Raw genomic sequence first — 17,122 nt, 5'->3', positions numbered from 1 at the left:
CCATGGAGAAGTAAAAAGTAATTGACAATTAAATTTTAAACACCACTTCAGCCTTTTGTTTAATACATCATTCTTTCCTGTGATGGGTCACTGCAGAAGACTGACAGTGTGGGATCTGTATCCCTCCCAGCTGTGCTTCTCATTAAGGATGTGTTTGGGTTCACAGGTGTGATGTAGCTCAGCCCCCGTGAAGCATGGACCTTGCTGTGCAGCATCAATTGAGGTCTGTGAGTGGGGGTGGATGACTGGAACATTGACTGAAACTATGCACCAGAGTCAGAAAGTGCAATTCCTGGTTTTTTTGTAGAAGAGCCTTTATTTTTTAATTGCCCCATTTAGATCCCAAGATTCTGCAAAATTTTAGTCCATATCAACTTATTACTCCTCAAAGAGTAATGTCCCAACTGCTGAGAAGATGAAGTGTGTGAATTGGTAGCCCAAAGTTAAAAGGACACTCCTGGGATGGGGAGGGCAATATCTAAATGTCTACCATATTTATTCACCTGAGTTAAAGACAACTGGAGCAGATGCGTGTGCTTTCAGAGGGCTGCCACTAATTCTGCTTTCCCCTTGCAGATTTTGTGGGTCTGTTTTTTGACAGTGGTTTAGTTTTGTAGCCCTCTGTCTCAAGCTAAACCATCTTGAGACATTTAACATCACATTGTTCTGCACTGAGCCATACTGGTCACAAAAGCAGGTCACTGATTATAAGAGGAGGAAAGAGAAGGACTGAGAGAAACATAAGGAGCCTCTGCAGCAGTAGGGCAGTAACAAGAAAAAGGATCACTATGGGAAACCAGAAAAGAAAATAGAGAAGAATATACACAAAAGTTAAGAGCAAACAGAGCAAGAGGAACAGCAGTAAGAAAGCGAGGATAAACAGGAGAGGGAAGAGGAGAAGCGAGAACAAGACAGAGTAAGAGGTAAGGGAGAGCATGGATTAAACAAGAAACAAATGGTCCTGAAGTACAATCTAGTTCCTATTACAACAAACGTTTTCAGCCTCAAGACTTAAGAGGTAAGCACATAAATAATTTGTCCAATTGTGTCAGAGGAGGAGGGAGAGAGGAAGAGGAATTGGGGTAGATTTTTCTCTTGAGTTGCCTCTACTTTTATTCTCTGTACCCAAAAATGAAGCCACCCAAGCCCTCTGAATTAAGCAGGACAGTAGATGGGACTGCAGCCCAAAGCACCATCTACTTGGGTTTTTTCTCTTTAACTTCAACTGTAAGGATCTCTCCTTCTCCTGCTCTGGGGGATGGGGCCATACTAATGATCAGAGACTCCTTAGAGCTTCTTCTCTGTGTATCTGCAGGTTTAGGCTTATCTGCATCTGGTTCTTTGTTTTGTGCAGGGGGTGCAGGTGAGGCTGCTGGTTGCGAAGGTTTCTTCTCTTGTGGAGGCTCGTTCTGTGTGTCAGCTGGAGGTTTCTAGAAACAAGAAGTTAAATGTTTTCTAAGGCTGCAGAAGAAATTCAGGAAGTAGCTTTGTATATGCTGTGGAAAGGCACAGCAGGCATGCTGTGGTTAATGGTGTGCAGCATACATACATTTGGGTTTTAGATGCTGAAAATCAGTTTCTAAACGAGAAATGCACCTTCAGAATTGGAATGTCAGCACAGAACCTCAGAAAACCTTGTAGATAGTGATATTGTCTGCTTCTTGGTTATACAGCACAATCAGACAGACATATTTTGAGGCATCTAACTCTGAGGTCTTGCCTTCCCTTGTGCTTACACTAGTAAGCACAATACTAGTAAGTATTGCCTAGTGCCCCAATTCCTTGGCCAAACCTATTTGCTGTGAAGTTTATAAATGCACCTTAAAATGAGCAACGTTTCTACTCAAATCATGATTTTGTTACAAGCAAAGCCTTTTCTTTAGCTTAAATAAAAATACAGCTGGTTCAGCTGTAGGGATAGAAAAGGATTCTGCCACCTTTGGGTTAAGCTGTAGAACTGAGCAAGTTCTTACTAATGTTTCTCAGAACATAGTGTGGGAATTATTTTTTACTAACCAAAATAACAATTTTCTCATAAGTGCTGCATAGTAGAGATTTAATCAGTTTTAGCTGTGTGTCTTTAGGATTTGTGAGAACCACAGACTGGACTTGCAATTGGGAAGTTCACCATATGCTTGAGTCAGTTGGATCAGATTACTGTGTTGAGATGTTTGTGCATTTACTGGTGTTTACTTAAAACTAGAAGATCAGATGCCCTTAGGGTCTCTGTAAAATCTACTTTATCCTTGCTACTTTTGAGGATTTTTGTTTTCTTGTTTCCCCCCTTGTTTTTTCTTTGCTTTTGTTTGCTCTGCAGAGGGTGCAGGTCCAGGAAGATCTGGGGTAACCTTTAGAAGCAGTGAGATTAGGTACAGTGATTATATCTCAGCTACTGGGAGTTTTTGCTGTTGATTGCAGTAAGGCTGCATTTTCATCTACTCTGTTTGCCCAAGCCCAGTATTTTTCAGCACTTGGAACTATCTGTTTTCTGTGGCATTACCTGAGTGTCTTGTTCTTTCTTCAGCTGCAGCAGTCTAGCAAGACCTTCTTTTCCTTTTCCTCCAAGCATTGCTTTAAACAATTTTGGAGTTTCTGGCTTTGTCCCAAAGAGACTGGCCAAGCCCCGTGGTTGTGGTGCTGGTGGTCCTGCCTGAGGTTTCCCCTTCTCCTTCAGTAGCACCCTAGAGACAGAAAGGAGCAAGAGCATAGACCAGCACTATGAAACTGAACAAAATTCCTGCCAAGGCAGTGTCATAGTCATGGATGAAAATCTGGCAACTTTTCCCCTTTTTTTTTCCTTTTTCTTTTTAGTCCCAGGTTGAGTGGCAAAAGCAAAGCTGTAAAGGGTAAGGATTTTACCCTAGGCTGTGGCAGAGTTGGAGGCAGAGTTCAAGTTTGGAGTTGCTTATCTGCATCCTGGAGAATAAACAATTGGAAGCTCAGATCAAGGTGTTTCAAAGCAGAGGATAATTTTACAAGATGAGACGTTATGTGGAGGGCGACAGCTGCCTTGTACCTGAGGTGGTGTTTTCTTACCTGGCCTTCTAGATACAAATTCAGAGGGCATTTAGTGCTCAGTTGGGAGTTCAGCCAGTGCTCGTGGAAGTGCTAGTTTGCTAAACTGACTTCCAGCATGGCTTATCTCTCAGATAAGAAGACACCCTGCAGATACAAAAATGACTGCCAATCGTGTGGCAGACTGGGTTTTCACACTCTTCCTTAGCTGTACTGATTTGCAGCCTTAACGACAAGAAGTGAGAGTGAGTGACGAGGGGAAAGATTCAAACAGCTCTGAGATAGGTGGAACCAGAGAGAAGCGGAGGCTTCCCATGTGTTCACTTTCTGTTGGCTTACTGTGCAGTTTTCAAGGAAACTTTTCTATACTTGCAGTCTGAAGGACAATAAATCTCATAATGCTACACTTTTCTCCCACATCTTGTACTTTGTAGTGAAGATATTTCAGAAGTGAAGATAGTACTTCCACCCCCTTCCCCCCAGTTATTGTTGTCATAAATTTAAAAATACACTTAAGCAGCTTGCTTGGGTGTGTTATGTAAAGACTCTTGGGTGGCTATCAGGCAGGTGGCAAGAGGACAAATTTCTTGATTAAATAAATCCTCAGAGTTTCTCGAGGAGCTCTTTGAAGGTGTGGGGTGGCCGATGCAATCCTACAGAGAACTCTTAAAGTAAACCTTCCAGAGCAGAGCGCCTGGTAACTGGATTCCAAAACTGATCCTAACTGCAATCTTCACCAAACAGTGCACATACCCCTTTTGGTGCCTAACTTTTCTAGGTTTGAGTGACCATACGTGGAGCATGGGAGTTTTAGAAGCATTAGTGCAGACCTAGGCAGGGGAGCAGAACACATGGCAGTGCAGGGCAGGCACAGTGATTCTTCAAAACTAAAGAGATTGTGCTGTATCTGTGTTACCTAGAGAGGGTTTTGCACTCAAATGGGAGTGCAGATATGAGGTATGAAAGTTGCATTTTCTGCAGTTGAGAAAGCCTGCCTGAAAGAAGCAGCTTTTAATGGTTTGGGTGGCAAGAAAGCAGAAGGTGGTAGTGTGGGACAGAGAGGCAAGAATAACAAGGAATGATGGTCACACGACTGTTTACAAAGAAACCGGAGAAAAGTCAGGCAGGATAAATTCTGAGGACCAGCAGATGGTGGATTTGTTTCACCTTTCTACCTGTTGAAAACTGGGCAATCAGCCCACTCTATCTAGTTCCTTGTTCCTTAGGGACACGGTAATTCTCCAGGTACTGTCATTTGACAACCAGGGCTGTTGAAACATGTGAATGCAATCACCAGCTTGTAGTTCCACCTAATAAAATACCACTCTGGTACTACATGTAGTCTTTGGTGGAATTTCAGGTCTGCAATTTCAAGCAACCTTACAGACTTTGATAGCAATATAAGGCAACAACTGAGAACAGTAAGAGTGCTGAAGGATACTAATATAGGCAAAGTGTTTCTGAGTATTTGGACCTTTTGACAAAGTAGTTGCACCCCTGTGGGGCACGGGGAGAGGGGGGAATGACTGTTTACAAGGTCATGGAGCAATAGGACAAGGGGCAATGGCTTTAAACTAGAGCAGGGTAGACTTAGATGGGACATTAGGAAGTTCTTTACTATAAAGGTCATGGAATGCCACAACAGGTTATCCAGGGCAGTGGTGGATGCCTCATTGCTGGAGACATAAAAGGGCAGGAGTCCTGATACCCATCTGCACCTCCTGTTTGTTTTGGTGGGGGTTTTGTGTTTGTTCATTTGGTTGGTTTTTGTTTGGTTTTTAACCTTGTATCTAGTCAATTGCATTCAGAATGTCATTCTACTTGCCACTTTTCCATGTTCCTTGGAATCTCTGCCACGATCATGACTTCCACTGGGCAGTACCAGGCAAATTTGACTTCTGAATACAAATGTGTTTACATTTGTTACTCTTCTAAGAAAGGAATGCAAATCTGTCTAGAAACCACAACTGCCTCTTCTGCTGCTAAATCATGTTATTTAAAAACTATTAGAACATACTTTGCTTTCTTCATGAGAAGTTTTTCTGAGTCAGGATAGTGCACCAAGATTTCATTGAGTGTTTTCTTGTCCAGAATGAAAAGGTTGGCAAAACCATGAGCCACCACGTTGGCAGTCCTGCGATTTCCTCCACCTGCAGCTAACAGGCTGGAATGAAAATAAACATTGTCAGTCACGCTGTAACTTTCCTTAGTGAGGAATCTCTTTGCTGGTGACTATCCATTAAACTAATCATAAAGCTCACTTATGCATCCGGTTGTTCTGTCTGGTGTTCTCTAAAGGCTCTTTACAGTCGGGCTCACAAGTATGTTCTTGCCTCAAGAGTGCAAATTGTCACTACTAGTCAGGTATATGTAGATGCTAGGGACTGTGAAATGTCTTCCTAGATAGAGACATTTTCCCCAGGAGACACCCACTGCAAGGACAGCATTTAGTTTAGTCCTCGTGGGAACATTTCCCCAGTTTCACTGCTGAAAATGATTTACATCAGAAGTAGAGCAGCACATAGTCCGCTATTATGTTAGGAGTTACTTAAAATGAACGAATAGTTCTCCAAGAATTTTCATTCTCCAAGAATTTTCATTCTCCTGAGTGAGTAACTTATGTGGCCCTCTGCTTCTCAGTTTTCTCGCATACCGTGTCTCACATTTGAGTGCTGACAGGTTGAATGCTATGGATTAGGAAGATCCTTCAGTCTGACAGTTCTAAATGTGTCTGCTCGAAAAGGAAAGCTATTTTACTTTAAAAGTAAGGCACTGGACCAGTTTATCACCAGTTTACCAAGCATCAGTTGGCCATAGGAAGGACATCCCCATACAGATTAGATGTTGCACAAATGTTTGTCTTGTAGTAAATGAAATTTAAAAGCTTCATTTCTCAGCTGTGGTCATAAGCAAAAGAAGTTGCATTTTGCTCTTAGTGCTAAAATTGCTTTTATCACTCTGTTGAGGGAGATATGCCCTAACATATTTCCCAGTGTGTTAATACTTTTAGAAAATATTTAGCTATCTCTAAAGGTTGTTAATAAAGGAAAGTCTGGATCCCAGAAAATAGGAACTAACACTGATTTGTAAGTTATTAGTCACGGATATGTAAATATTTGCTTAAATATCCTCCCTAAAAGTATTTAATATTAATAAATATTAGCTCATACAGATACTGTAACACTATAAGTTATATTTATTATGAGACTTTTGACACTGCTTGTACAAAGCCATTTTTACACGCATGCCAGGCTTTTCTGCAGCCCAAGACAGCAATCGAGATACATGAACTGAAGCTGAAAATGCAGTATTTCATCTGCTTTTTAAACAATGATGGGCAGCTCCTCAGCCAGAACAGAACTACTTGCACAGTAAGAAAAGCAGCTAAAGAAAATGGTGAACTTTTCAGTTCTGATGAATCGCTTCTCAACCCGTCACGAAAGAATCATTTTCAGGCTTTCCTAAGAGAGAGCTCATTTTGTCAGGGCAGACTAGGACTAAAGTGGTCAGCTTTTTTATTAAGGGGATGATGTAAGGTGAATTTTACAAGGTAGTGTCCATGCTTCAACAGAAGCATATTTGACTAAGGACAACGTAATGGATTTTATCATTGAATCTGTTCTGGCTGGTGTGCTAAGGATTACATGACAGACCAAATTTAGAAAGCACTACATTTCTCTTTGTAATGCAGTACCTATACTCCAGTTGTTAGTCTGAAATGAGATGATAGCTTCTGAACTCATGTGTTAGCAAATTTAATTTTGAAGTATGATGTTGTCAAAGTGCTGACTCAGCTTATCTGTTTAGGGTATATATATAGAATAGAATAAACCAGGTTGGAAGAGACCTTCAAGATCATCACATCCAACACCATCTAATCAACTAAACCATGGCACCAAGCACCCCATCCAGTCTCCTCCTAAACACCTCCAATGATGGCAACTCCACCACCTTCCTGAGCAGCCCATTCCAATGGGTAATCACTCTCTCTATGAAGAATTTCTTCCTGACATCCAGTCTAACCCTCCCCTGGTGCAGCTTGAGACTGTGTCCTCTTGTTCTGATGCTGGTTGCCTGGGAGAAGAGACCAGCCCCTGCCTGTCTACAACCACCCTTCAGGTAGCTGTAGAGAGCAATAAGGTCTCCCCTGAGCCTCCTCCTCTCCAGGCTAAGCAACCCCAACTCCCTCAGACTCTCCTCACATTCTGGACACATTCCAGCAAGTCAACATCCTTCCTAAACTGAGGGGCCTAAAACTGGACGCAATACTCAAGGTATGTATCTTTAATAGCTGGTATCTGTAGGAAGCTGCTGCTCCTTGAAATTAGCAAGTTGATCCCGGGAATGGTGCGTGTATTAGCTGTTAAGTATCAGGGTTGTGGTGACTCGGCTCACCACTTCTGTGTGTGGAAAGGGAAATGAGGCAGGATCTTGCTTCTGAGCAGGATGTCAGACACCAAAGGGCAGAGCTGATTGAAAAGCAGTAGCTGCCACTTGGGCCAAAGTGGAAAATGCAGTCTTTCACAGAGCTAAATACTCCCTGTAGTTTTGGGGTTTAAAATAAAAACTAAAGTTACAAAAATAGCTGAAAGGCTAAAGCTGAGAGCAAACATTACAAATGGCCCTGTCAAAAATGTAACCATAGTGGAGAAATATTTTCATTTTTCTAAAATTACCATTTTCTGATAGAAAATAGTTGCAGTGAAATATCAGTAAGGGGATGAATGAGGACATCTGGCTTAAAGTGTAAATTTCTTTGGGTTAATGAAGTCTTATAGCTGTATTTCTTCCTTTCTCAACTGTCTTTGCAGACAGGCTCATGTTGAGGCAGTAATCTGTTTGCCTCTGATGTTGTTTTTCTTCCCCAAACTGATACTATCTATACAGGAAGGCAGTAATGAGGTTAAGATGTTAATTGTAAGGCAATGCCTATTATTTAATCTCTCTCTGTAATAACTTATAAAGCTGACATTGGCAAAGGACTTGTTTGAACGTTAGTCTTGCATTGGTCCTCTAGTATAATGCAAGGAATTATTTTGGAACAAACTTTGGTTTTCTTCAACACCTTTGTCCTCAGAGACTTCTAAAGCATCATTAACATGGATTTTGAACAGTGAAATTAAATAGCAAGTGTCTTAGAAATCATGCACTCGGAATGAAGCTGACATTTCTTTAAACAAGTCTTGAAACAGAAATCAGAAGGAAATCTGTCTGATAGCTGGTGATAAACATGCTATGAATACTGAGCACATCTAAATCTTCTCCTAAATGAAGCAGAATTTCATCCATTAAAGATGATTTTGCTTCTGCTGTATAGTTTTTTAGAAGACCTTGAAAAAACCTCTATAGAAGGGCACTTTACAAACTCATTATTTTCTAACATTTCCACAAGGAAGAGGATAAATCTCTACTGATAAACTCAGTGCCTCATCTCTTTGCTTTTCTTCAGTTCTGGAGGTGTCTGCCAGTTGTGCTGTCTTTTCTCCTTGAGTTGATATTCATCCACTGCCTGACATTTATAGGCAAATTAGGTATGTCTGAAGGGGTTTGCTGCTGCAGTAGGTCAGTGATGAATAAAACAAGACTTGAAGCACACAGTTACAGCACTGCTGAGGTTTTTACCGGGCATGTTGGTAATTATGTAAAGAGTAACACGTACCAGGAAATGAATCTTTAAAGGCCTTTGTGTAGCTCTCACATGGAAACAAGTGCTCACCTCTATTCCATCAAAAGTTTGAAAATCCCTTGTTCTGGTGTGGGTTTTTTTTTAACTAATCATTAGCATTTCTCAGTTTAAAAACTGAAGGTCCTTCCTTCAAATAAGAGACTATGTAGTAAATAATGGAAAGCAATGAAACCATTACTGAAACCATCCTCAGCCATTCCACATAACTTAAAATACAGCATTTTGTTTTGAGGCTTTGCTCAGGCATTACATTCTCACACAGCAAGCGCTTTCAAGTAACCTTCTCTGAAAGAGCTAATACAATTTCAGTCCCACTCAGTGTAAAAGGCCTGTATCTATGGGATATATCAGGTGTTTTCCACTTGAGGTCTAAGCGAGCTCTCTGTGCTCATTACTGGATGAACAGGAATGTCTCCTCTACTACAAAGGAAGAGACAAGTAGAAGATAAATGGAAACCTGGCACAGAGCTGATTTCCACTTTTTCAAAAGGCAGACTAAAGCTACCAGCATGAGGATTAACAATAACAGGAAGGCAGCTGGAAGAAATCAAGGCTCCAGTTTATCACATACAGCAGAACTTGTATTTCATTACTTTTCCTCAGGCCAACCTCAGCAGGGGATACAGTGCCTAAAAACTAGCTGTTGATTGGCTATCTGGGGAACATGGCATAGAAGAGTTAATGGGTTTTGCATAGCAACCACATGGAAAATAGGAAAAACATTTGTAGCCACGAGGGAAAAATTTTCTCCTCTAGATAAACTCAGACTCAAAAATCTGGTCTGTCAGACTTTTTCTTACTTTGTATACTCTTAAATACATTTTCAAATGTGGATGCCTAATTTTTGGTGTCTTAGTCCCTGCTTCAGCTCCTAAATGAGCTATTTTTGTTTTCTGGTTTAGATTTGTTATCTCTTTTGTTGGTAATTACAATTTTTACCATCTGCTGTGTAAGGACACCTAGTCTCACTGTACAGGCAATAAAATGTCTTTGGGCCTGATGTATTGCAGACCTCAGAACGGGAAGATGTGCTCTTTTAAATGCTGAGGGAGGAATTTGTCTGTGTATTCCTAGGTAAATTGCCCCCCACCCCCCAGATGGTTTCAGATCTTGCCAGATTAGTCTCTGGTGCTTTGATTGTATTTTCCTTCACTTATCTGCATCTCCTTGTGTGCTCCTGGTTGATCCTACCCACTCCTTGGCCTCTCTGTGGTAGCTGTCATGCTTACCACAGAGAAGTTAAACAGCCATTGATTATCTGACCAGTTCTAAAGGAAGTGTTAAAATTTGTGATGAACCTACCTGATCTCCCCAAATACAGCTCCAGCTCTTAGTGTCACCAGGACTTTTGTACCATCAGGGCCTCCGAGGACTTGAACTTCACCCTGTTTGATGATGTACATCTCTCTGCCAATCTCTCCCTGGGCATACAAACACATAAAGGTTCAGTATTTTAGCAGGGCAGTGGTTTGGTTTGTTGGTGGTGGTGGTTGGGGTTTTTTGTTTGTTTTGTTTTTATAGAATAATCTCATAGGCTCTTCTGTGAATAGCTTTCCACTCTTTCACAGATTTACTTTTTGTATCCTGTAATCCATTCTTAATGTGGACTGTTTGAATCTGATTGCAGTATCAAGACCTAGAATCTGCTACTGTTGTTTATTATTTCTTGTAGCAGAGTCCCAGCCACAGTCTGAGATCCTTTCATGCTGCATACTGTACAAGCAGAGACCCCAATCTACACTTCTATCCTTCTTAGCCAATAGTAATTCTGGGGTTGGTCTCTGAAAGGACACACCTGATCCTTCAGTATATTCACAAATGTTCAATGTCCCACACTGTGGAGTCAATGGGACTAGCTCAGCATTTGAGAAGAGGATGATATGCTTAACTCTTGGAGGGAACAGGTTCTTAGTGAATGTGCTGGACCAGGACTGCCAAAGATAAGTGGAGGGATTCTGAGGGTCATTTTCTGACTGTGGTATGAACTAGGTCACTTGTCAGAACAATAACAATACTGCTACTCCTTCCACTCCATGCTCTAACTACATCCAACTTGCCTATGAGTATGTTTATTTGCCTTCTGAAGGGAGATGTGGGCTTGCTTGCTCAGGAGGTGAGCAGTCTAGCTGTGTTACTCTAAGGCTATCATTGAGCCAAAATGCTAAGGGGTGCTATACACCTTTGCTAAGGCACAGTGCAACAGCATTCAGCTGGACATCTAGAGATTACTTGGAGCAGGGGAGGCAGGGCAAGATCAGATTCTGGTGTAAACTGTGCTATGGGATGTGGTATATTTCCTGCATTCTTGGACAATTCCATTTAAGTTTCTGAATACATGAATGAAGCACATGCAAAACATCATAGATTGAGATCTGTAGGCTAGGCTTGTATGGCTATATGTATAAAAACCCCTAAGCTTGCTCCATTTTAAATATTAAGACTTCATGGTGTGTCTTTACACAAGCCATGTTTACATTAAATACTTTCCCATATTACTGTAATGTTCTGTTTGATAATACAACTAATGAAATCCATACTGTCATCTTCTGTGTGGAAACTTGAGAGCACATTTGTTATTATTGCACCAAGTACCTTAATTATGTTTATACCATCTAATTCACTGAAGATTAATTTTATCTAAAGGACACTTGACCGATATCTGAACCCTTTTTCTTATAATGCATGCTATCATTATTGTTTGAAAGAGACAATAAAACTCACCTTTTTGCATACAAAGTCCCCAGGTAAATACACAATGGATTTCAACCTTAGCAGCATGTCATAGATCATCTGGGTATCACAGCCCTGTTAAAACAGTCAGAATTGATTGCTGTGTTAATTCAGTCACACGAGTGCCTATTAGTGCTTACAGTGGGCATCAAAATCCAACAGCACATGAATGATCTGAAGATCCATGAGTGGAATGCAAGCTCAAAACATCCTAAGGATCAGCTTTTAAAGAAGAGCTAAGACTGAAAGAATTACAATTTCAAGTGCTTAGAAAGTTCTCCTTGGTTTAAACATCATCTCGAAGGTCTCTTCCAACCTGGTCTGGTCTACTTTACTCTATTCTATCTCACTTTTTACAAAGGAAGCTTCTGTACAGCTAAATTTGCCATGGAATCTCAGTTAATGCTATGTTCAGAGCTTTATGGGTGTTTCATGGGATCTTTGGTTGGGTTTAGTTTTTTGTTTGGTTGGGATATTTTTGGTTTATTTTGGTTGGTTGGTTTGGGTGGGGTTTGTTTGTGATACTTTTGGTTTGGGTTGGTTTGGGTGGGTTGTGTTCTTCTCTCTTTTTTGTTGGTTGGTTGGTTGGTTTTTGTTTCATTTTCTAAAATATCTTCCAGGGGCAAAAAAGTTGGTCCAGATCTATAAACTCTGCATCTTCAGCAAATGTGGCAGGAAGTGTGCAGCTATTTAATGTTTATACAGAGATACCACGTGATTTCTTGCAATTATCTTAGCAAATAAATCAGTATGAAGGTGACTGCATGTCAAGACTTCTAAAAATGCAGTGTCTGGTTTGCTGGCAGAAATCCCATCTTAAGTACCACATTTAAATTGTATCTCTGGAAAACTCATGATCTGAGAGATTTCAGCAGGGCGGGGGGTGTTAAAAACTGCTTTCTTCTATGTCTGACTTCTAAGGTGAGTTACACTCTGAAATCCCTTGCAGTCCTACGACAACATCAGCTTTAGTATGCGAATCTAACAGGACTGAGTCTTAATATCATTTCCTTTTTTGAAAGATATCTATGCTTTGACACAAAAAACCCTCAAAGGCAGGTCCTGGCATGTCTATTAACTGAGGTATTTCTTAGACCTGTTTTGCCTTCCATATTAACAAGCACATCCTGAAGTGCTGCAGGATGCACAGAGCAAGATTTCTGTCTCAGGAACACTGCACGTTTATGCATTCTCCTCTAAAACTACTTGCTTTGAATAAGTCAACTTTATTGACGATGGCAAAGTTCACATCAATTGCAATGGCTAATTGCATTTTGAGTGGCATCTGCTCCAGTAGTTCTGATTCATCTGTAAAAGGAAAAAGAAGGGCTTTGTTAGTTATAAAGGAAACAAGAATGAATATCCATGAAAATTAACATTGTAAAGAAAAATGACGGAGCTATTGTAGCATTTATGAGTTCAGATGAGGAAGCTGCTAATATGCTTTTATTCAGCTGCTGTCTGTTAAAGCAATATATCTTGTCTGAAGTTGTAACTAGAACATTATATGAATGAATAGAATTTCTGGAGTAGTGCATCATAGTGTTTTGGAATTGTTTTTCTTTTGTAAATTGAATACCCTCCTCTCACTTCTCACATGCAATTCAGAAGAGGAGAGATGTGAATTTCACCCTCTATCTATACTTGGAGCTGCCTTGTAACTGGAATTGAGAAGCCTTACCCAGCATTCCCTGAGAGTCCCATGTGTACTCGTACCAGGTTCGAACACGATTTTGGACCAGTTTTGGAATAGAATAGGTGTTCATATAGGAGACAGTGTTGTCCATACAGGAGCGGTAGTAGTTCTGTCCTGCTGTAGCTGCTCCAATTACATCTCTCATCTGCAAACATCAGGTGTCATTACTACACATTTTGGCAAAACCAGTCTTGATTTGCATATCTTGTCAACAACGTGTAAAAAGAACAAACCACTTGTTTACAAAATCACTGATTGATTTTGCATTCAGCTTCGTGTTCATACAGTCATAGAATTGTTAGGGTTGGAAGGATCCTCAAGGATCATCCAGTTCCAACCTTCCTGCCATGGGCAGGGACACCTCACACTAGATCAGGTTGCTGAGAGCCACATCCAGCCTGGCCTTACAGACCTCCAGGGATGGGGCTTCTACCACCTCCCTGGGCAACCTGTTCCAGTGTCTCACTACCCTCATGGTGAAGAATTTCTTCCTAACATCCAATCTGAATCTACCCATTTCTATTTTTGTTCCACTCCCCCTGATCCTATCATTACCTGACATCCTGAAAATTCCCTCACCAGCTTTCTTGTAGGTTCCCTTAGGATACTGGAAGGCCACAATAAGGAATAGGTGCTTCACCTGCTTTTTCCAGAAGCACTGTGGATTGGATCTAATTGTCTTGGAAAGTCTACACAGTTTTAAACTAATCATTTATGGGGTTTGGCTTATTCTTCTGATTATATTTCTGGACATAGAGGAAAACTATAGATAATGCCTTTCTTAAAAATCTGTAATAAAACCACTCTGCATTTGGTGTGCAGAGGAAGTCAGAAGTGAAGCAAACTGGACTACATAGCTTCTGGCACCATTACAATTAAGATCCTGCCTCTGTTTAAATAGTTAAGGGATTCTAGATTAGTCCTAAAGATGCACTTTGAGCTGAAAGGTGACCTTGAAGGTTTTAGTGCAGAAAATTCTTGTAACATTCCAAATCAAAATGAATTTAGCTTTTGTAAAGTGGATGCTTTAATGTTCATATGTATTCTTCCTTCTAAAGCATATCTGTACAGACATGTTTTTAGTAGAATGGGCTCATGTTGCAGTGGCCAAGGATTCCTGTGCCAGTGGGCTGAATTTTGCTCTTTATTACAGAGATGCAATTGATTGCAGTGGGAATAACAATTTTTAGGCAAGTATGCTAAACCAGGAGTAACTCAGTAACTTTAAGAGCCCTTTGTAAACAAGAGCTGTAACAAACTGCAGTGAAGCTGTTTGTGTGCTAAGATTTGAGGTTTATTTCTGCAAATGACTATCCTGGTGACAAAAATAATCTGCAGAATCATCTTGGGGGGTGGTGCTTTCTTTGACAGTTGTATCAATTTAGGGTACAATTATAAACATGCAAACTCTGAATATTGCTCCAATATACCCAAATGCAATGTTTTCCAGAAGAAATCTTTTGTATGAGCTACTTTGTTTCTGATAATTCTTGCTTGTGGATCCTACAGGCAAGAATCTGTTTTGTAATGGCTGTTTCCTCTTGCACTTCTAAACAACTTGTGGCCGTTTGAGGCTGTGCCTTTAAGGAAGGGACAAGGAAGAGATGTACAATTTTTAACTGAGCTTTTCAAGTGCTGTCTTCAAAATGAAAGTTAATTTTCTGGCTTAATTTTTATTTTATTTTTTTTTCATAGTAATTCTTCCAATGACACATAAGTATAAACCAAGAAGTATGGAATGATTTCTGCAGGAATCCACTTAAGACACAGTCTCACCTAAGAACCATGGTATTTGTTTTTCTGTAGGCAAGGTATTTTAAAACCTGTGAATCTAATGCTCGAGTTTAATAGTTCCAAGCCAGAAATATTTCAGTTTTATTCACTTGGAAATGCAGGTGTTTTACTGTGCTATGGGTTTTGAGTTTTTTTTTTTTCCTCCTGCCAAATGAGAGCCAAGAGAAACAGAAAACAGTTGATTTTCAGGTTCAGAAATACACTGAGAAGAGAGCAGAATTCCAGTTTGGCACAACAAATGGGCTTAACAGTATTTAATTGGCAGCAGTACCAAACATGACTTATTCAATAACTTTTACATATTAACATCATGCCTACAATTATAATTTCAATATCAGATTTAACAGTACGATGTGAATATCAGGGAGCTGCCTCCTTGGTTGTGAGGAAGAACAAAGGAATTACACAGAGTTTCAAGGATCACCTGTGTCCTGCAGAGTCTTGGCTTGAAATCAGCTTGTGTGCAAAAGGCCTACAAACCTGAGAACTGACTAAACACATGTATCTGTCAGAAGAATAAGTACAGATGACTTCTAAATAGAAGAACATTCAGATAGAAGCTAAACTTCTTCACAGAACTAAGCTCCATTAAATTAAATATATCATCACTACATGACAACAATTTGAGCGTATCCAGTTATTGATTTATTTTTTTTTCTCTGTACCTGACCAATCAAGCTGGAGAAGACAAAGACACCCAAGAAAAAGTTCAGCAGTTGAAAAACTATCTCAAACAGAGTTTGTGGTTCTGGAAGGCCACCGATGGTGATTAAAGTACGAACAGCCCAATAGTAACACCTCAGATACCTGTGAATACAGACAGAATGTTTGTTATTGATTGTAGTTCATTATGTGGTTGAAGTTAAGCATATACCTGCCTGAGCTGGACCTTTCAGTTGCTTTTTAGTCCAAAAGACATTCAGCTTTTTCTTCTTTGTTTTTTTTTTTTTACAAAGGATTATGATTTTACAAATGATACAGTTGTGTGAATAGAATTGAGCTGTATGTTCTCACCGAGAGCAAAATAACAATGTATGGGAAATGCAGCAACTGCTTACTCTTCTCCAGTAACTCAATGCAGCAGTTGCCAAGGTGGGCATTACAGTGTTAGGATGCTACTAGTGATGTCAAATGCAGTGCTAAAGTGTTAGAGACTTCCACAGTTTGTCTGTAGCACACTGGATGCACATACATATGAAAGTCTCTTCCACGGCTTCACTCAATGAACCAGCACAAAGCCTTACGGTGGGTACAATGCATACAGTGCTGTTCTCAGGTCTATTCAGTTTCCTACTCCTTTAGGGACACTGGTCTTCTTCCCACTCTGCTTCTGAGCACCCTTCCATGACTCCGCTTCCTAGGTTTTGTCAAACAGATGTTACAAGTTTCCACAAGATGTATGCTAATCCAGCTTCTCCAAACAGCTTTGGTTACGTGGTACTTGAAAGGCTGACTCTTGTAATAACTTCTCCTAGTGCTGGATTTTCACTACACCTGCTGTTGCCTTAAACACTTTCTTGCTTCTTCATTGCTTTCCTTCAATCCTGAAAATAGCTAGCTGTCCAACAATGGCTAAAAAACGACCTTGTTAATAGTTTTCAAGACTTCTCTTGAATTCTCAGAGTTATCTTGATCAAGAAACCAAAACTAGCAGTGAGCAATAATCAATCATTTTACTTGGATTCACCAAAAAAAAGTCATCCAGGTATGTTTTCAGCAAAGTATGCAGAAGTGTCAGCTTTCTCTTAGGTGTTCTGTAGTATAAATAAACATTAAGAAAACCCTCAGATTTGTTTTGAAGGAATTTAAGCAGAAAATGATGTCTCTAACTTGTGTGAAGGAACGCTCATAGCAAACATATTAATATCATGTTCGCTTGCTGTAACTGAGAACGTAGTTGTGCTTGAAATGTGCATAATTTATTAATATGAAAGTAAAGAAATTAACATTACTTTTGAGCTAGTTACTGTAGGAAACATAATCAATTAGCCAACTCCTCCCCCACAGTTACTTTGGATGTCAAGCTTACTAAGCCTTCCATGAGAGACAATATAATCTCTGTTCTGGGACTGCCTGCAAAGAGTAAAATCAGCTTCTTGAAGGAATTTAAGGGTCACATTCCTCTTTGCCCTGTTGTGTATCTAAAAGGTGTGAAGTGGTTTTATTTTTTTCAGATCTGCCCACCCTTTTCTGAAGATGTA

At 40.2% G+C, this 17,122-nt stretch overlaps 1 protein-coding gene across 1 annotated transcript in view; it reads right to left on the bottom strand.

The window, feature by feature from the left end:
• Positions 1 to 996: 996 nt before the first annotated feature.
• Positions 997 to 17,122, bottom strand: part of CNGB3 (cyclic nucleotide gated channel subunit beta 3) — a 49,638-nt gene continuing 33,512 nt past the window's right edge. The window contains exons 11-18 of the mRNA XM_054167474.1: positions 15,587 to 15,728; positions 13,113 to 13,272; positions 12,642 to 12,739; positions 11,423 to 11,506; positions 10,004 to 10,122; positions 5,033 to 5,179; positions 2,501 to 2,681; positions 997 to 1,430 (exon numbers count right to left, since the gene is read on the bottom strand). Coding sequence (XP_054023449.1) covers positions 1,197 to 1,430; positions 2,501 to 2,681; positions 5,033 to 5,179; positions 10,004 to 10,122; positions 11,423 to 11,506; positions 12,642 to 12,739; positions 13,113 to 13,272; positions 15,587 to 15,728 — 1,165 coding nt within the window. The 3' untranslated portion in view covers positions 997 to 1,196. The remainder of the gene's footprint in view (positions 1,431 to 2,500; positions 2,682 to 5,032; positions 5,180 to 10,003; positions 10,123 to 11,422; positions 11,507 to 12,641; positions 12,740 to 13,112; positions 13,273 to 15,586; positions 15,729 to 17,122) is intronic.

This window comes from Dryobates pubescens, chromosome 14 (assembly GCF_014839835.1).
Source record: "Dryobates pubescens isolate bDryPub1 chromosome 14, bDryPub1.pri, whole genome shotgun sequence".
NCBI lineage: Eukaryota > Metazoa > Chordata > Aves > Piciformes > Picidae > Dryobates > Dryobates pubescens.
This window is presented reverse-complemented; position numbering and strand designations above follow the sequence as displayed.